At 42.2% G+C, this 20,030-nt stretch overlaps 1 protein-coding gene across 1 annotated transcript; it reads left to right on the plus strand.

Moving 5' to 3' along the window:
• Positions 1-1,444: 1,444 nt before the first annotated feature.
• Positions 1,445-13,123, plus strand: CDHR5 (cadherin related family member 5). The gene is made up of 14 exons (XM_042836802.1): positions 1,445-1,633; positions 1,858-2,036; positions 2,874-2,924; positions 3,277-3,369; positions 3,483-3,581; positions 4,146-4,256; positions 4,587-4,763; positions 5,018-5,108; positions 6,311-6,408; positions 7,183-7,389; positions 8,596-8,712; positions 8,984-9,056; positions 10,426-10,580; positions 11,113-13,123. Exons 1-14 carry the CDS (start codon positions 1,570-1,572, stop codon positions 11,563-11,565), a joined length of 1,968 nt encoding a protein of 655 aa, XP_042692736.1. The 5' UTR covers positions 1,445-1,569; the 3' UTR covers positions 11,566-13,123.
• The last annotated feature ends 6,907 nt before the right edge of the window (positions 13,124-20,030 follow it).

Genomic DNA, 20,030 nt, shown 5'->3' on the forward strand with positions numbered 1-20,030 from the left:
GAGGTGTAAACTGTTAGAGCCTGGATGGAAATTCAGGGGAGCATCCGTATAAAAAACTGCTGCTGGCCACTGGTGGAAGAGGATGTGCATTGTCCCTGCTGAGCTGCTGGGCAATCACAGAGCTGCATCTGGGTCTGATCACTGTTTTTGGATCCACTCTGCTCACTTCATCTGGGTATCCTAGGGTGACTGAGAGTAACAAGACTGTCACAGAAACATGGCTGATTATCTCAGCTTAGGGACCTACACATGGACTAGCTTTCTTTGCCATTGAAACAAAAGGGCAGCCAAGATGGCTTTTACTTCACTTAAGTCATGAAGTTTTTCAGAAATGAATTAATATGCCTCATTTTGCCCTACCTTTGCCCTGAACGTGAGGTCTTCTGTCAGTAGGTGCTTTTAATACTGATACACACAGTATCCAGCACACCATTTCCCACTTTCTATCTGATGAACACCAGGACCTCTACTCTCTCTGATTCTTTCTCAGAAAATGGTAGACTCCAGGTATGAGGAAAGCCATTCCTCCTGTAAGGCTGCAGTGCACATCATCACAGGAGGAAGCACTGACAACGCGCACGCCAGCAGCTGGGAACATAAAACAATTAGGAAAGAAACAGCCTTGTAGATAAACCAGACTGGCATTAAGTCATCTTCCTCTGAGAAAAGACTTACTGTAAGGAAGTTAGACTTTGCCTTGAAGAGACAGATCAAAGCACAGGAATGTCATTTATGTGGCAACAAAGGCTCCCTTCCCCACAGCACTATCTGGCCGTGCTCTAAGCAGTGACTTAAAACAGAAAGATGGTGGTTATTTCTCTCCTTTTAGATATAGGAAAATTAAGGTTATAAAGGTTTGGCCAAAGTCCAGCTTACGTAAATGATGGTGCAACAGGGCAGTAAAGCAGAGCCTGGAGTCCTCTGCATGGCACCATGCTTATCTTCCAACCTTGTTTTTGACTTCACAATAAAAACAGACTCTCTGAGAAAGTAATGGGAGGCCCTCTATGCACTTATTTACTTAAATCACTCCAGACTTTTGTCTTCTCCAACCATCCTCTAAAAAGATTTACTGCAGTACTGCCAAAATTCTTGTTAAGGAGCATTCACCTGTGTCCCACCAGGTCTTGACACAACGCTTGGAAAGGAGAAATGCACAGGACAAGCTCCCCAAGGCTAAATATCATCAAACATTTCAGCTTGTAGTTCTGAGAGAGGAAGAGATAAAGCCTTCTGGATACAACTGAACCAAGATAGAGAACAAGCAGGAAAACCCACCCTGTAAAAGTGCTCCAAATATTCCCTCATTGCTAAAGAGATTTGAAGGGAGAAAAGGCCCAGAAACAAAGCAGAAAACGGAATTCATGCGTTATCATGTTCTGTGCCAGCAAATGTCTTAAAAGTCATCCAATGAGATGATGAGGCAAAGGTTGAAGTGCAGCAGCGCTCTCTGTCACCCAATGTTTTTCTGCCTTCCTGAAGCAGTGAATGCGGAAAGTACTGTGAAAAAGGGAGAGAAGACAATCAGCTTGATTAGAAACAGGGATTTCTTCGACACTGCAGCTCACCATGGGTGTTTCTCACTGGCTCCTGGCTTCTGTGCTCTTTCTGCCGCTCTCTGTAACAGCACAAGGTAAGTTGTTGGAGGTCTGTGACCACAGAAGAATAATCCCCTTGGCACCAGGCTGCTCCACTGCAGCCAGCAAATGATTTTTAGAGTCTTACTCTAGGACAACTTTGTTCAAGGGCTTTCTCTCCAAAGGTAACCAGAGGGACCTCAGTTCTATCTAATTCTAACACAACATGGATTGCAGGCAATTTCGTAATTCATTTGTGTGGGGTTTTTTTTTTCCTCAGGATGTTCTGTCTCCGATAGCAATCCGAGTGTTCCTGAAAATAACAATCCTGGACATGTTGTGGCCAATATCTCTGTGGAACCGGGTTTCACTGTAACTATCGATCCTAGCTCTCCAGATGGCAATTATTTTGTCATCCAGGGGTCCGAGCTGCAGCTGAGCAAAAGCGTGGACTATGAAGTAAGCCTTCAGCGGGCAGACTGTAAGGATGAGTTGGGTAATGCTGGGATACAGTGGGTTTCAGCCTGAGATCTTGGTCTTCCAGGAATTTGTAGCCCAAGTCTAAAGCATAAAGGTAATAACTTTGAAAAATAAGCCTATTTCAGATGGAAGATCAGCCCTTACACAGGCAGAGGTCGTGGATGAGGGGTGGTTGCATGATATGCTTGTTGCAACCTTCTTTCAATAAATCTGTAAGAATAAAAGCAAGCAGAAGGTTTTAAACCAGAAGGGTGACAACAGCAGTGTTCAGAGCTTCCCAGGACTCATGTGAAAGGATCCCTGTTTGCCTGTTTCGAAATACAGTTCTGAGCAGTGAGGTGATGTGCATAAAGGCAGCGTAAAAGCTCAGTGTGTTTAGTTAGGAAGCTGCTAAACTATTCTACCTCCCTGCCGAGTTCTGTATGCAGCCACAAGTGTCCTTAAGATGCCTTTCCAACAAAGTAAAAAACCCACGTTTGAGTAAAGAATAGCAGGCAAAGGTAACACCCTGCAGGCGATGCTGTACTTGCTGCATGGCACATTTCTGTTTCATTCAATTTAAAAAGAAATCTCTGTTTGAACTTACCTAAAGTAGGAGAAAATAGTTAATTAGCTCTTCTGCCATGTTACAGGGATCACAAAGAAGCTCTTGATCAGTCAGCTTTGACTCCAGTATAAAAAAGAGCCCAATGTTGACGAATGGCTGTAAAAGAAAGAAGGGAATAGTTAGATATGTCTGAAAACAAGATAAAGCCCAGAAGCATTGCTGATTCAGAAAGAGTTGGTGTATTTCTAAATGTTTGTTTTTGCATGCAGACTGACACTGTGCTGTTAGTGATCCTGACTTGTGACAACAATGCTGGGGAGGTGAGTGCTCTTCCAAACACTCAGTTCTGTTCTTAAGGCAGCACAGGGAAGCATGTGCATCCCTCATCTCGTCCTAGTGGCTCTGCGAATGGCAGGGATGGGAACAAATTGCAAACCCCCCACATAGTGGGTTGTCTGTAAATCATAGAATCGTAGAATCACCAAGGTTGGAAAAGGCTGGAAAAGATCATCCAGCCCTCAACACAGTGTCCAAATGTCCCTTGAACACAGCCCCATACAGCACCCACTCAAGTGTGCTCCTTACACCATCTCCTCTACCGCTCGGTAATCTGTTAGCAACCCCTAAGTCTCTTTTTTTCTCTTTGATTCTCTCGCTTTACTCCATCTGCAGAGTTACAGCCTGACAATTATTGTGACCATTCTCAATCTGAATGATAACAGCCCAGTGTTTCCGGAAACCAACCTCACCAGAGTTATACCTGAGGTAAGGATTTCACAGAAATGTGTTACCAAGTGCTGTGGGACTAAGGGATTTCTACCAGGGAGATGTCTTCAGCCAATTTCACAGAGAGAATAACCACAACAACTTTGTTTCAGGACACAAAAGTGAATGCAACCATTGTAGCCCGTGAAGATGTAAGTGCTAGTGATGCTGACTTGGACATAATCTACTATAAACTCAATTCGACAGCGCAGGTAAGCATCTTTCTTCTTTGGGAGAAAAAAGTGTAGCTCTGAAAAAGTCCTTGTGTTTGATTCAGATGAGCCCCAGCTCTGAGACTAGAGGATTGCTGTATGGCATCTGGTTCTCCAGCATCTTCTCGGAGAGGTATGCCTTCTGCAAGAACCAAGTGTTGGTCTGGTTAGCAGAACATTGTAATTGATATTGCTGATACTGAAATTTTCTTGTTTATGGTTTTATCACACAGTACAGCTCAAACTCTCATCTAAGACATTTTGAGTCATGGGATTCAGGGAAGTCACAATGGGATGGTCTGTAAACAGATCAGGAGAGATCTTTGAACTTCATGGAGCTCAGAAATGCACTGAGTCAGAGAGAGAAAGTTGTTGTTGTTATCTTGTTTGTCTACAGAGCCAATGCGAAGTGGGGATAGCATGATCTGCCCAAGATTTCAGAAGTTTTTATCAAAGACAAAGGCAGACTTCATTTTCTTCTTGGTGTAAATCCAGAGACAGCATTTTTAAACCTATCTTTGATCACAACTGCTAGTAGAGCTTTTCCATTTCTTCCCCCCACAGAACACCAACGATTATTTTGCCATAAAAGGAGTCAATAACCCTGAAATCTATTTACAAAAAGCGTTGAATTATGACAAATTTAACTTCGCAACATTGCTCTTGTATGCAATGGTAAGTTATTTTGGAGCATATTTTGGGTAAGTCTGAATGAGAGGTCTCTCAGATGGCAGGAAGGAGGGTAGATAGTGAGGGCAGTGGGTTTGGAGCAGCCTTCCACCTCCATAATCACATGTGACTGCAGCGCTGCTACCAGACCTGCATTCAGCCCACCTTTATCAGCAGAATGTCAGCAGGTGATTGACTGAGCTAATTTCATGAGTTCATACACCTCAGACAGAATGGAGTTAGAACAGCTAGGGGACCTTGGGCCACTGGTTTTCCAGGTGGGATCTTCAGGCAATAAAACTGCATCTTACAAATACAATTTGCTTTTGGGTACAGGACAATATTGAGGGCACGAACGAAATCATTCATACAGCTACTGCAACAATTAACATAATCATTGAGCAAGCTGACACCAGACCTCCCTGGTTCCTACCCTGCACCTTCATTGACACGGAAAGAAGCATTTGCATCAGCAGCACCTATACTGGCAGAGTCAATATGTCCGAGATATCGGTAAGAAGGCATGATAAAATGGTATCCCTCATGCTATTAGCACCTAATCATTGTCACGAGCTTGTGCTGATCTCCAGGCATAAACGCAGTCTTCATCACCCTGGAAAGTGAAAGTTTTCCTTCCTTCCCTCCGTCCCCAGCAATTAATCTGATTCTGCTCGGGTAAAACCAGCAGAGCCATACTGGGATGGAAGAGCACTGGATAGCTCTTGGTGTTGTAGCATATTATGTAATACTTTGCCTTTCCATTGCAGACTGAACCACTTGCCTTGGAGCCAGGGCCCATCTATGCTATCGATCCTGACTACATTTTAAATGAAAAAATTGTGTACAGTATTGTTGGTGGTGAGTGGAATTTGTCACCTTCTCCAAACTGCATTACTCTTATATCTCCTACATTAGTTGCCAAGAGGACATACCCTTGGCAGCACATGAGAGTTAAGGGCCTGCAGATTTACCCCTCTGTTTCTGACACGGAAAAATAATTAAATGCACAGAACATTGTGGATTAAGTAGAAGAAACAGACTGTACAGAGAGGAAGATGAAGAAAACTTCCGGCCCATAAAACAAGCTTCACAAATTGTGTTTCAGAAGGACTTCCCCTCACTTTTGGGTAGTGAGCCATGTTTCATTTTTAAGCTTTTAGACTTGACTTTGCCAGTCTGGTCACACCACTCTCACGCAGTCTTTGAGCTGAACCTAAAAACTCCCACATCCTCGGCATAATTTTCATTCATCATTTCATGCTCTTATTCCTCTGTTCATTTACCACAGTCTAATCTGCCTTGTTTTATCCTTGATTTTAAAAAGGTTACTTGAATACAGTGAAATGATTGCCCAATCATTGGCTGGGCCACTTGGCCATCCATTACATTCAAAAGACTATTTTTATTTATTTATTTATTTATTGTGACAGTGGCTTCTAGATTAACCACCAAGGCAAAGGCAGATAATACAGGTCAGGAAGAGTGATGACTTTTTTTATTCCACATGGTCCCATATCTGTGACTATCTTTCTGATAGTGAAGACATCATTGAACCTCAGATTCCATTTTGGATGTAGTGTGGCCTCAGCTTCCCACAATCAGTGGGAACCCAATAAGGGAGATCTTGTCTAAATACAGCCTATAGCATCTGAGGAACACAAGCAAAAATGATACTTATATCTTACTGTACATCCAGCATAGACAGTTTTATGATTCAGACAGAGAGCAGTGATATATGAGGCTGATTTTTACCTCTGTATCAGTGCAAGAAGGCTTCTGTGTCTAGGCTCCTTTTGTACTCAGCAGAGAAAAATAAGTGTTTCCAGAGAAGAATGCAACTCATAATGACCATATCCACAATTAGTCAGATAGGTAACAAGGCTGAGTGAAGATGCCTGTCCGCTAGATGCCTAGAGCTATTCAAGGTGAAACCCCACTCAACTGCTCTCTTAGCTTAGCTTTTTGTAGCCTCAGTTCTTAGCTGTCACCAAGAGGAGCCATGAGCTCCAGGTCACTTTATGAAAGTATCCCATGTTTGAATGGTCTTTCTGTTTCTTCAGGGAATTCAGATAACGTATTCTCAGTGGATGCAGACACGGGAAATCTAACTATGAACAAAGTAGCAACTTCTGCAAATTCATACCTATTACAGGTGATGGTAAGTCTGATGACACTGCAGCAGAAATCCAGTATAGCTGGCTTTCTAGGAAGCAGGGATCTTGTCGTGTCAGGAATTGATCACATTAATAACGAAAGCTAACTTTTTCACATCCTTTTTTTTCTTCTTTTTTGGAAAGCCTTTAGATCTAGTAGTTGATCAGTATCTCATATCAGTTTTCACGTAAATCTTTTGCAGGAGTCAAGGCCTTTTCTCTTATGATTGTGTTATATTTTTAAAGCAAGTTAACTGAGTGAGGACATCCTGCTGAGTTCAAAGCATGGATGAGTAGAAAGCTTTCTGTAGACAGGACTGGAGCTTGTGTCACAACAGTTAATGTCATTCACTCCTAAAAACAAGCTCCTCTTATGGTTAAACTCCTCAGGAAAGAAGCTGAAAAGCACTCCTGCACATATATACCCAGGAAGTGTGGACTCTAAGTAACTGAACTGACCAAATCCCTCATGAAGTAGAGCAGACTTTGTCTGCTGGTGCTGGAATCCCAATGCTTTGCTCTGGAGCATGGTAATTTGTCCAGAGCTGACCTTACAGAGAGCCGCGTCCAGATGTTAGGACTAGACCAAGACTGTGTGGACAGCCAACAGTGGAAGCAAGCTTAACTACAAGAACCACAAGCCATAAGGTTCCCCTCCTGTGGCTCAAAGTTCACTGCAAATCATGGAAAGAAAGCTTATGGGTTGGAGCAGGTTTTGTATCAAGCCTATTCTTTTTATGTCTCATCACTAAAAGGAATGTCTCTCTCTTTCTCCCCAGGCCACTCAAGTCAACAACAAACAGAAATACTCCATAGCCAATGTAGAAATTCAGGTCATCAATAAAAGTGACCATGCACCACGCTTTGAGTCCGGAATCTATGCAGGGACAGTGTCTGTTGGTCTGGACCCAAAAAGTTTTGTCTTCCAAGCTGGTGATTCTTCAATCCCCCTGATGATAGCAGCACTGGATGACGATTTCCCTGATGTAAGAAATAGAAAATGCACTGAATTCTTCACCACTGCTTCGGCCTTAAAGCGGGATAAGCAAACATGGGGAGGAAGTGGTGGGGAAAGACAAACACACTGTTTTCTCTAGTGTCCCATACATTTATCTGTAAATTCTACATAGATTAGTACCATTTGTGGTATGGTCTAATCTGGAGAAGCTGCTGGACTCCTTTCCTCCAAGAACAAGTCCCACTTAGATTTAGGTAGGTGAGCTGATTTACTGCAAAACAAAATGCTTGATAAGATCAGAATTAGCCAATACTGTGAACAGGTCCAAATCTGAGCTTCTGAGAAGAGATAGAAAGGCAGGATCCCATTCAGAGGGGTCTTCTCTTAGCCAGGTCAAGGGTAGTTACTTGTGGACCAGTCTGGGAAGAGGAGACAGTCTGCAGAGAGCAAATTAGCAAGGTCTTGCAGTCCTGAGCTAGAAATATTAAACCTTCTCCCTGTAATGACTCATTTTGAAGGAGCCATTCCTCGAAAAAAATATTAGAAAAAGGGAAGGGGAAGAGATTAACCAACCAGCCGTTCTCTTCTTCCCTGTTAAACACAGAAAAGTGTGACAGTTTTAGAGACAAAGGAAATAATAGCGCAGACCTCAGAAAAAGGATTGTCCTTCATTTACATGCCCCTTTGCATCCCTATTGAAGACAGAACTAACCAATTTTCTCATCTAGGAAAAGAGGTAGTGGCCTCAAGTTGCACTAGGGGTGGTTCAGGTTGGATATTAGGAAAAGATTCTTCTCAGAAACAGTGACAAAGAATTGAAACAAGTTGCCTAGGGAAGTGATAGAGTCACTGTCCCTGGAGATGTCAAAGAACTGTGGAGTGTGGCATTGAGGGACATAGTTTAGTGTGCACAGTGGCAACGTACTGGTGTTTGGACTTGATCTTTTCCTACCTTAATGCTACTATGATTCTATGAAAATTAGAAGATCCCTTGCACAGATGTGTTTTGTTTGTGGAAATACTAATGACACCAACACAAGCTGGTTGAGTCCTGGGATGTTTTTTGGATGCAAAACTTTTAGGATACATTCTTACCTTCTTATGATAGAATTATTTCCTACTCTGTACATCTGCTTATACTGAAGGCACATTTGACAAGTCCTGCTAACAGAGGCTTACAAACATGCACACAAAACACAGCGAGGTTTCATCATTCACTCTTCTGGTTTTTCAGAAAGTCAACCCAAACATTGAGTACTACATAAAGAACAACACCAATTTCATCGCAACCAAAGATGGACTTATCCTGACTAATGTGATGCTGCACTCACCAGAGACTGCAATCATGGAGGTAAGCAACTTTCTTTATGACCTTGGCCAGGATTGTGGAAAGAAGGGAGAGTAACAAGAAAGGAGTAACAAGGATGGGATGTCATTAGATAAAGGCCAATCTTTGCCCCAGCCATTTGTATCACAAACATATAGGGATGGAGGGAGATGAAGTGATGGTGAATGCACTCTGCATGATACAGGCTGTATCTGGCACTAGCTGTAAAATCTTTTCTTTTATCCTCCTGTGGAAGATATCATTGGAGACAAGCTATTTTTTTTCCCCCACGCAGGCTGTTGCAAAAGATACAGTGAGTCTACAGGAGGGAAGCACTGTAGTAACAGTGGAGATCACCGCTGCCAAAGGTAGATTGGGGATCTTTTGTATTCTGGTTCACTGACCTCAGAGTGAGTTATCCCACCAAGCTGAGCTAGCTTCAATAGAGGCACAGCACAGAAGGAAGAAGGAGCTGAGTGTGGTGGAGCTCCACATCAGGTCTGTGGGCTGTGTCTCCCTAGGAGACATGATTAAGAATTAAAAATTCACTGACGTTTTAAACCCTCAACGGCTTATTAATGATAAACTGAGAGTGCAATCAAATGCAGAGAGAGTACTCAAAGTCCATTGTCATAAACAGGCCAGTAGGAGGAAAATGCTGTGTTTCATTAATCATTAAACTTTAAAGAGATTAATTTACATTACAAAACGAAGCTGGAGATCTTAAAGAAAGAAACCCAATGACAACTACAAGCAAAGCTTAACCCTGTAGAAGTTACTGTATCACCACTGTAATGTGGATGATCTCCATACAAACACACTTATGTTGACCAGAGGCTGAAAGCATAAACTACTCCTACCAATTTTTCCTGTTAGAATCACTCTGCCCTGTGAGAGAAATTAAAGGTCTTAAGGATCTCTGTGACTACTTTTCTTCTCTTGGAAAGAAAAGGGACTTTGCCCAGTTCCAAAAGAGCCTGACAGCTCTAGTTTAGAAACTGGAATCAGCTTTAAGAAGGAAACTGCAAGAAGAAATGTAGCAAAACTCCCTCATGATGTGATCTCTTTCTTTCTCATGGCTGTTCGTATCTTTGCCTTCAGCATAAGAAGGATACACTACTGTACTTCCTACTGGTACAATATAAAGAAGTCAGACCTGACCTGGTTGTTCATATTGACATCAGAGTCAGTCGTTCTCCTTCCAAGAAGCACAGCCTTATTCCTTTTCTATATTTTGTTTCTATATTTATATGCCCATCAGTGCCAAAGGTGAAGTTTCACATTAAAGAAAGCTTTACATTTTCACAGACACGTGTCCAAATGTATCTTAGTTTTGCTTGCTAGTGGAAATGCATGAAGTGGGAACAGACAGGATCTACCTAGTTCTAATTCTGTTTGTCTAACACAGTTGTGCACGTATTTGCTTATTTAAATTGTGTGTAAACATTGTATACTTGTAAATGGGTGCTTTTTCCATTTCTTATATCTGCACACAAGTTATAATATTCTTACAAAAAACCTGTTCTTCTTGGGCAGCTACTGAATGGCCTTAGATCTCATTAAATATCCCACTGCCACATTCTGCAGCACAAGATGCTTCTCTGCCCTTCAAAAAGTGTTTGGATCTTTCCCCAAAGGGAAGCATTGTGGTAAAAAAAGTTGGTTGACACTGCTAGACCTCATAACACTGTTTGGTTTTTTTTTTTTTCTTTTCTTTTTTTTTTTTTTTTCTTGTAGCTGAAACCTCTGCCTCTGATAAAATATACACTGCACAGGATATGGGTATCTTAGGTGGTATCTTAGCTGCGTTGCTATTAATTGCCTTAGTCTTCCTTGGAGTGATGATATATAAACAATATGGAAACACAGTCAAGTTCCTGATTAATAAAAAAGTAAGTACCTTCTTTGTACCTGGCCCCTGTTTAGATGTTGTTAGGGACCCGCGGAGGATTTCAAGTATGGATGGGCTTTCCAAATATTACACATATGTGTGGAAGTGATGATCCTTGTGGGCCCCTTCCAACTCAGGGTATTCAGTGATTTTATGCACTGATTCATCTCTGACTCCTTAGGTCTTTGGCAGCCTCATAGCTTCTATGCTCAGGGCTCAGGTTGTCAGATTGGATGATGATCTCTGCCTTAGGATGAAGAATCTCAACTCCCCTGAAAGGAAAACTGACTTGTTTGCAGCTGTAAGGAGCATGCCTTGGAAGGAAGGTGCAATAGCATTCCAAGTTGTGGGAAATTATCCCTTGTGAAAGTTTTTTTTTTTTCTCTCAGTGCAGAAAGTGAATATATCTCCACAACTACCAATAGTCTTGCTGGTTTATACTGGGCAAAATCCAGCCAAGTCACTTCAGCCACGCTCCTCCAGCCAATTTCTTTTCCTTTCACTACACTCACAAGGTGTCTCTTCTCCTGTAGTTCTCCAAGGATTTCCCTGGAAGCTACGACAACCAAGCTTACAGGCAAGATGAACATCCTGATCTGAGTGCCAACAAGCAGGAAAGCACAGTAACCGAGATACAGCAGCCATCACTTTTCTTGACACCTTCTAGTGAACAAGAAATTCATGGACTTCCACAGACTTCCCCAGCTTTCACCATCATTTCTGACCAGAAGGTGGAAGAAGAAGAGGAAGAGGAAAAGGTGGAAGAGGACACTAAACATGAAAAAGAAGTGAAATCTATCCTCAAAACAGACAGGAATGAGGGGGACCCAGGGTACAAAGCTGTGTGGTTTAAGACCGATGTGGATCCAAGTGGAGAGAATGTTGAAGTGATTAATGACAATGCAGCAGATTATGATGATGACAGTGACCAAGATCTGCAGGAGAATGAGAAGGAGGAAGAAGATTACAAGGATGACCACCACTGAGATCTGGGAGTGTTCCTTGCCTCAGACAGCTCATCATTCCAAGCTGCAGAAGTGTCAGTCAACATGTCTACCAGAGATGACAGCGATGCATAATGGAACTAGGTCTGCAACTATCCCCTCACCAAAATGGAGAAATGTCCATTGCTTGGGTGAGACAGAGCCCACCTTTCTGCTCAGGGCAAAACTGAAATGCAGGAGGACAAAGTTGACTGTCCTGCATGCAGAGATTAAAACCAGAAGGGATTATAACTAATTCAAACTTCTAGTAAGACCTTGAAATATGGCTTGGGATTTTGTATGGGGAAAACTTGTCCCATCCTTCTTCCTATTTGTCCTAGGGTCCCCTACATCGCATTTCCCAAGCTGATAGGTATATGGGAGATGTAGCTGAACTGACTTTGAAGCATTTATCTCAGTTTATGGTAGCAACTTAGTTGTCTGATCCAGTGCTTTCATCTCCTCTTGGTGGGTAAATGAGCCAGCACTGACTGCTCAGCTGTTCCCTTTAGGTGTTGCATGTTGACGTCAGCTGCAAGACATTAGCCAATGCAATTCACTCCGACCCTACTGTTGCTCCCATGACTTCAGGACCTGGCTCTGCTCTCTGCATCCCAGCAGGAGCAGCTAGCATGACTCACTAGGGACACCACTGTAGGTCTCCTTCCTGCCAGAAAATGAACATTCAGATGACTGGGAGATGCTGTTTCCTCTGCTGCTGATAATCAAGGACTGATAACATATTCTTTACTGAAAGAATCTGTCATTTATTATTCTTTGTCACAAACCATTAATTGTGTGTCCTTCCTTGGCTGTATCCTATGTGTCAACGCAAAGAGCTGCTGCCATAGCCTGTCTACAGAATGTCAGGTGTATTTCCAAAAATCAAAAAATGTCATTCCAAAGGTGTATTTCCAAAAAGGAAAAGATGCCATTCCAAAGTGCTAGATGTGGATCAGCACATTGTTTCCCCTGTTCAACAGGACTCAAAGTGTTCCTTTTATCATTGCTGCTGAAAGTGGAGGTCAGCAGTCCTCCACACGCCTCACTTAGTGTAGATGAAAACCTCTTTGCATCCCCATTTTTTTCCATTCACAATGAGCCCAGCAGGCTCTTTTGATGGTAAAATGGCATCTTTCAGGCTTTACCTAGAGCCAAGTTGCAGCTCAAAAGCAGAGGTGGTCCACTGAGAACACGGAAAGAAACAATAAATAATCCTGCCTGTGACCTATAGGCTATTCTCCGCAACACTGTCATTACTCCAGATAAACCTGTGAGAGGGAAACCAAAACACAACTGCTGGGCTTCTTGTCTACCCCAAAACATAAGACAATCAGTTCCCAGCAGGCTTTCATCCTCTTCGTTTCCACTTATTTTTTTTTTTTCTTCTTTTTTTTCTGTACATTTCCCCATCTTGCTGTTGTTAGTGCTCAGCTCTGCCAGGTTTCTCTGAAAAGAGAAGCCCTGCTATGTGGACTTCAGGAAGTGCACTTTGCTCAAGGTAGAGACTGAAATATGGGAAGGCTTTCTCCTTACTGCAATAAAGTTATTTGCCCAGAAATACTGTTGTTTGTCTGATAACAGAGGGTGGGGAGAGTGCCTTATATTTACCTTGCAAGCATAGTTCCTCTGGTAGCTTCAGGTTATCTCCAGCGAATAGTTTCTATGGGGCTGTGAGAATTCCCCAGTAATTGCTAATTGCTAGCCCATCACATCCAGCCATCACCAAGAGTGAGGGTAGAGCTAAGCCTGTCCTCAAGGCTGCTGCTACACTTGGAAAGATTGATAACAGGTGGGTGAAAACAGAGCGTTTCTGCTGTGACCCCCTTTCAGGCCTTTGCTTTTGTCACTTAATCTGTCTCAGGGTCCAAAAATGAACCACCAGCTTGCAGTGCCCCAAGAACTGGTGTTTAAGAAGGTGTGTACACTGGAGCAAAATGTCTCAGTGGCTGTGATTTTCATAGCACAGGATGGTGTCCCACATCAGTAGTTGACATAATCTGGCCTACATGGAAAAGGGACGACCTTTGTGGAAGGCAAGCAGAAAACTGAACTAAGTGGTTGTTGCACTCTTAAAACAGCAAGTTCTCACCATCAGATAGGCAAAGGGAACAGGCATAGCACTGTGTTTTCTAACACTCGTGGATATGGGAAGAGATTGCAAAGGGTAGAAGAGATTTGTGAGAGGGAGCAAAGTGCAGATAAAAACAACCTGGTGTTTATAACCTCTTCTGCCCTCACAACTGGGACCAGTACTTACCAGAACTCATCTGTTGTTATTCACAGTTCTGCTATGTGGGTTACAGTTGGCTGTTCCTTCTTCAGTGCACTATTGAGAAACCTTGAATTATTTCAAGGCATAATGACCTGATATGTGACTGACCGACATTGAGAAGCAGTGCTGATTGCCAGGTTGTGTCTGCCTTTAACAAATGAGGAAAAACATTTCTGGGAGAAATGCTGACGTGCAAATGTGTAATACTGAAAAGCAAGGAACATGGGCCAGGCCCAAACTTGCCCTGGTGGACTTAAATATGCACAGCCAGAGAATGCTGGCCTGGTAGCTATTGTAGCATGGTGAACTGACACCACCACCATGGTGATGCATGGAGGAACACATGCCATCTATCCTGGATCAGCTGCCCTTTAACTGCACTAGCACAGAAGTACCTCTCTCAAAGCTGCTCAACCCAGGACTGCAAATTCTCGGCAGGCAAGGATGTTCCTCTATCTATGTGCGTGGTTGGACATGCAGCAATGGGCACCAGAGATCGGCTGGTGGCCTCTGTCATTGTTATTCACCTGTTCCCCCCAAGTTTTAGCACTAACCTTCAGCGGAGTGTGTGCTATGGGAGGCAGCAGGTCCCCTAAAGAAAATGTCCTTCCTGAACATGCCCATGGGAAGGATCTCTTCTCTCTTACTCCTCACACCGGTACACCAAGGTATTTTCCTAGCACTCTCCATGCAAGTGGTCACTGTTTCCCTTCTCATTTCCTTCAGCATTTTGCTGGCTTTGGGGTTACCGGCGACATAACTTTGCTTTCACTTTTATATTTTGAGACTGTTTACTTGTGAATTGTCCTCCTGAATGTTTTCCAGCAGTATGTAGCTCCTGGTGACTGACACAGCGTAGCTGTTTCATTCTTCCCCTTTGCTGTGCCATACGTGATCCAATCCTTTCTGCTGGCACAATGTTTGTACTCTGTCTGCCCTCTCCTGCTGTGCTGTTTGACTTTTGGACATATGCATTGGCACACTGATGAGTCCCATCAATTTGCAATCTGTTCTCGTCTGTTGGTGCTTTGCTTTCCCCCATTGGTGTCCTTCTCATGCTTTTGGCCATATGTATTGACATGCAGCTTGAATCTGGGCACCTTTGCAATCCATCGGTATTTTCACTTTCCTAAACTTGGCACACAATTGAAATCCCTTAATTTTGCCGCTCACCTGTGATGCTCCCTGTAGGCACTTTGTTTCTCTGCAGCCCAAGCTGCTCAGTCTGTCCTTATGCAAGCTCTTATGTTCATATTCTTTTATCCTGAAACGTTCATTCCGGAAAAACCCAGAGCTCAGTGTTTTTATTAAGACAAATTACAATAGAACTCAAAAGGAAAAAGGTGTGATCAAATAATGCCACATCACATGGAGAGCAAAGGTATCTGTCTTTAATTCTGCACAGCTTGAATTAGAAAGCTGAAAGACAAGGTGCTTCTGCTGGCTCCTACCTGTGCTTGGTCATTCCTTCAGTCATACAGTGAATTGAGATATACTGTGAGCACGAAGCTTTCCCTTGAAATTCTTCTCTTTGGATAACAGTCCCACATATCATGGAACAGATTGGGCTCAGAGACCCATAGTTCACCCTTCTAATTATGTTGCAAAAGATCGCAGCCTCACTGATAACATAGTATACGTTCCCAATAAAAGAGCAAAAGAAAATCTGTCCTTTGCTTCGGCACTGATTTGACATACAAAGTTCAGAACACTTTCAATCATTTTTCACTCGCTCGTTCCTTTTGGGTGAGATTTCAGATTTCATTTAAGAAGCAGTCCCATATTTCTTGTGTGTTTGGTTGCCCTGGAAAAAACTTCTCCTGGGAAGCTGGCCAAAGATGAGTTCTCTATGGGTCATCTGTTTGTACCATGCTAAGTTCTGTGAGATGTGAATAGTTACGAGGTCTCCTGAAGGCCTTCTTTCTGAATCCAAGGGGTGTGGGATGATGTTGGGCCATGGCCAAAGGGAAATGCACTGTGAACCTCTGCAGTGGTTGGTTATGGACCTACCAAGGCTGAGCAGTCCCACTGGTTATTTGGAGAGGAGTGCTCGTTGGAGCTGTGTGCAGCCTTTGGGATTCAGCGTGGAGAAGTGTCTCCTTTTCATAGAAAGGATGCTGGCCTTGAGAGTAAGAAATTCAAGAGAACCTGGCCCTACTTTGTTATTATCAGGTCTTTCCTAGCTACTTAAAACCCTTCTCTCTGGATCTCTTTTGCCTCCTTACTGGCCATTTTCTATCCCAAAATATACATGACTTGTGACTCCAAGTGGTCTTTAACACAATTACCAGGGAGGGGAGGAGATGAGATGTGGGTCTTCCAGATGTTAAATTCCAGTTTTAAATGCAAAATATAGGCAGAGAGTAACAGTTCTCAGTCAAAGCAGCTAGCTTGTGCCTTGCCTCTAATCATAGACTTTGCTAATCATAGACTTTTTTTAGCAATCTTAAAATATCCCGAATTGGAAAGGACCCACAAGGATCATCAGGTCCATCTCTGATGAGACAAATAAAGGAAAAGAAGGCAAAAATCCCACAAGCTCCACTTTTCACCATTATTTTACATGAGAGGAGTGAAAAGTTTCATCCACCAGTTTAATATGAACATAGAATGTCAATAAATTCCAAGTACATTTCTAAGATTCATTTTTCAAACATACGAATTAGACAAATCCAGTTAAATCATGATTTTGTTTATGCTTTTCTACTTTTAACATCAGTAAATACAGACTCAGTACTTATTGTCAGTTATGCTTGTACCTATACAAAGAAAACTTTGTTTTGTAAAGATTTTTTAGGCAGTTATTGTTAGTTGTTATTGTCAAGAGAACTAATAAAACTTAGCAGCAGGCAGAGCTCAGCCTCTCTCAGTTATTGCCTTTTAAAGCCTCTACATCTCATGATCTTATCTTGCCTTGGACTTTCCCTGATAATATTTTTGATTTGATGGGAAGTAGTGAATGAATTCCTTTTTTTGCTTTCATTAGTGAACTGTCTTTATCTCAACCCATGAGTTCTCACACTATTGCCATTCTGACTCTCTCCCCCATCACACCCAAAGAGAATGGATTTTTTCTGCCTTCTATCCCTCATTATTTTTAGAAAGACAGCTAAGAAAAAAATAAACAGAAAGAAGAAGAAAATGTATTTCTTTATGTTAAAGTCTATCTGAGAGTATACTAAATTTGGTTGGACTTCTTGTCTATTTAGTCTGGGAATGCTGACTAACTTTGCCTCATTGTAGACAAAACAATCATCTGTAAATATTTGCATGAAAAAGAAAAATACTCTAAGTGACAGAAATGTTTTTATAAAGTTGTTTGGGTCAGTCACATGCCTTTAGATAAAGCAAAGTGACAAAACGTGTTTCAGTAAGCTTCTTAATAAATCTAATAGGCTCAGATACAAATATTATGAGGAGCACTGTGGCTATAAAGTCTGACCTTTTCTGAGGCCGGCATGGACTGGCTTCTATATTGATCCTTTCTTTGCAAGACTGGGAAGCATGTGTATCACGTTAAGTGTTTTTGATTGAAAATAAGCCTATGATTATCTTTAAAATCTCATCTTCAAACTCTGAAGTCATTCATACGTTTTTGAAAGTTTAAGACTACAGTACAATCTGCTTTAGTGATGCAAAAATCAGCAAAGGCAATCTGTCTGATAAATGCAAACCACTATGGAACAAGTTACACAGAGCTAGGAATCTTCAATTCTTACCTGCTGGAGTTAAAAACTAAAATAAAAAAGAACATCAAACTTAAATCAGCTTACCATAGCCTTTTCCTTGTACATTCAAAATGCTGTATCACAAACTTAGAATAATATTAGCTAAGGGACACATAGCTAAGAGTGAAAAACTGTCGTATTATTTTGTTTATGAAAAGAAGCATTAATTCACACAGCTTGATTCCCTAAATGTATCTCAGATTTAAAATATACTAACAAACTGTATATAATGTAGGAATATAGAGGAATAGGTAGGAACAGGGGAGGTTTAGGTTAGATATTAGGAGGAAGTTTTTCACACCGAGGGTGGTGACACACTGGAACAGGTTGCCCAAGGAGGCTGTGGATGCCCCATCCCTGCAGGCATTCAAGGCCAGGCTGGATGTGGCTCTGGGCAGCCTGGTCTGCTGGTTGGTGACCCTGCACACAGCAGGGGGGTTGAAACTAAATGATCGTTGTGGTCCTCTTCAACCCAGGCCTTTCTGTGATTCTATGAATATAGCTCATATAAGTTCTTTTTTGTCTTCTAAAACTTTTCCACTTCTAAGATCTTTGAAAATGCGTTGTGCTATAAGATGCAATGTCCTAGAGAATCACTTTGTGATCCAAGGTGAACGACTAAGGAATTTTCTCTAGCTCCTGTATAACCCTGGCTTGCATGGTGTCATGGTTTTGTGATTTTTTGGTTTTCGGTATTCCACATCATAACATCATGTGGGGCACTGGGAGTTTAACTGTTAATGCTCAAGTCCTGGGTACCTGCCCAGAAGAGAAGAAGAACTACATTCCCCAGGGGACTTCGCGGTCAGGGAGAGGAGATAGAACTCCTGGCAAGGTTACCTGATGCTCTTTTTCGCCTGCCCTTCGTCGTGGGCGCTGCTCCCGTCTCCCTGCTGCTCAACTGGACTGCGCATCTCACCTCAGCGTTGTGGTGAGGCCTATCCACCTTTCAGACATTCTCTCTCTCATTATATTTGATGTATTAGCTTCAATTCTGATTATATTGTATTATAGTGTGTTATCTTGCATTCCGATACTATATTTAGTAAATTAGTTTGTTTCTCCTTAGATTGTTGCCGCTATTTTTAATAATTTTGGGGTCCCCTGTTTCCCTTTTCCAGAGGCACGGATCCGCGGATCCCTCCGCCCTGCTCGTCACGGAACCGGGCCGAACCAGCCCGCAAACCATTGACACATGGTAAAAAACATGTAGTGAGAGTTGTCAACAAATCTCCAAAGGGAAAATATCTGTTTCAGTGTTACAGTGGTAAAGCTGGGTTTGAGATTACAGCTGAAAGGAGGTGTTGCAGAAATGGCATAGGGAGATGAGACACTTCTGAGTTCTGAGTACCCTCTGCTGGAGAAAAGTGCAAGTAAGAAGTACCCATTTCATTTTCATTCTGTCTGTTTAGAACTGAGTACCATCACAGATTTCATCAAGCTTTCTTTGGGATATCTGAAAGCAAGCAAAATAACTTTGATACATGACTAATTAGAGTGCACATGCAATGCTGGGTTTAGTGTGGAAGGTATTCAAGATATCTGATGACCTGCTCTCTTTGCATATAAGATAACAGTCAAATACTGAAGACCTGTTTTCACAGGATTTGCCTTGGAGATGTTGCATCTTCAGCTCTTTCGCTCTGAAGGAGCTTCTTATTCCTTCAGAAAAGATCCACCAATTTTATCTTCATCTGAGGGATTTTTCAAACCGTACCTTTCCATCTTCAAACAACTTCGATAACATACTCTGTTCTCAAACTTGGAAACAGGTTATTCAACATGGGTCCTTCCTGAAGCCCCTTAAGATGAAAGTCTTGGAAGCCTCAAACATCAAGTAGTTGCAGTCTAACAAAGCTCTCACAATAGCACAGAGCACCTCACTGAGGTTAAATATGGCACGGAGAGGTTGCTGTGATGGATGGCAGAGATTCCAGTTCTGATTCTCATCTTGGCGTTGTGGAAGTTCAGATAAACACTTGTGTGATAAGTGGAATAGATGTAACTTAAGATATCATGTTTTGCTTGGTGATGGGCTTGAGTTTATATATCTTCATGCACGCATTTTATACTTTATTGTAGGATAAGTATGTAAAATTGGGTGGTCTCCTGTGGAGCCAGGGTGATGGTGATAGGTCTTGATCCTTACAGGTCCTTTCCAACAATTCTTATAGTTGCCTCATATTTCAGATATAAAACAAAGAAAGGAACAAGCCTGGACACACAGGACTTTGTTCCCTGAAGCTGCTGGATTTTACTACAATCTCAGTTTTCACCTCAGAGAGGCAAGCATTTAGCCCTCATTCCTTCTGGTTTGTGTCACAAGAACAGATTGAAACTGTTGTGGGGAGCTGAAACGTTGCATTGCCAAGAGTACTCAAAAAGTGAGATTTTCTGTGACAACAAGATGGATCTAGTGGCTAGCTGTACGTCTAGAGGATGCCATCAGAAAAAAACAATGCAAT

This window comes from Centrocercus urophasianus, unplaced genomic scaffold, assembly GCF_019232065.1.
Source record: "Centrocercus urophasianus isolate 14NV4802_14NV808 unplaced genomic scaffold, USGS_Curo_1.0 seq_63, whole genome shotgun sequence".
Classification (NCBI taxonomy): domain Eukaryota; kingdom Metazoa; phylum Chordata; class Aves; order Galliformes; family Phasianidae; genus Centrocercus; species Centrocercus urophasianus.

Bases quoted from the DNA above. Each gene is read 5' to 3' on its own strand.
- CDHR5 (XM_042836802.1), top strand. From the start codon at position 1,570: ATGGGTGTTTCTCACTGGCTCCTGGCTTCTGTGCTCTTTCTGCCGCTC. The intron at 1,634-1,857 runs GTAAGTTGTTGG...TTTTTTCCTCAG, and splicing joins GCTCTCTGTAACAGCACAAG to GATGTTCTGTCTCCGATAGC. The intron at 9,057-10,425 runs GTAGATTGGGGA...TTTTTCTTGTAG, and splicing joins GGAGATCACCGCTGCCAAAG to CTGAAACCTCTGCCTCTGAT.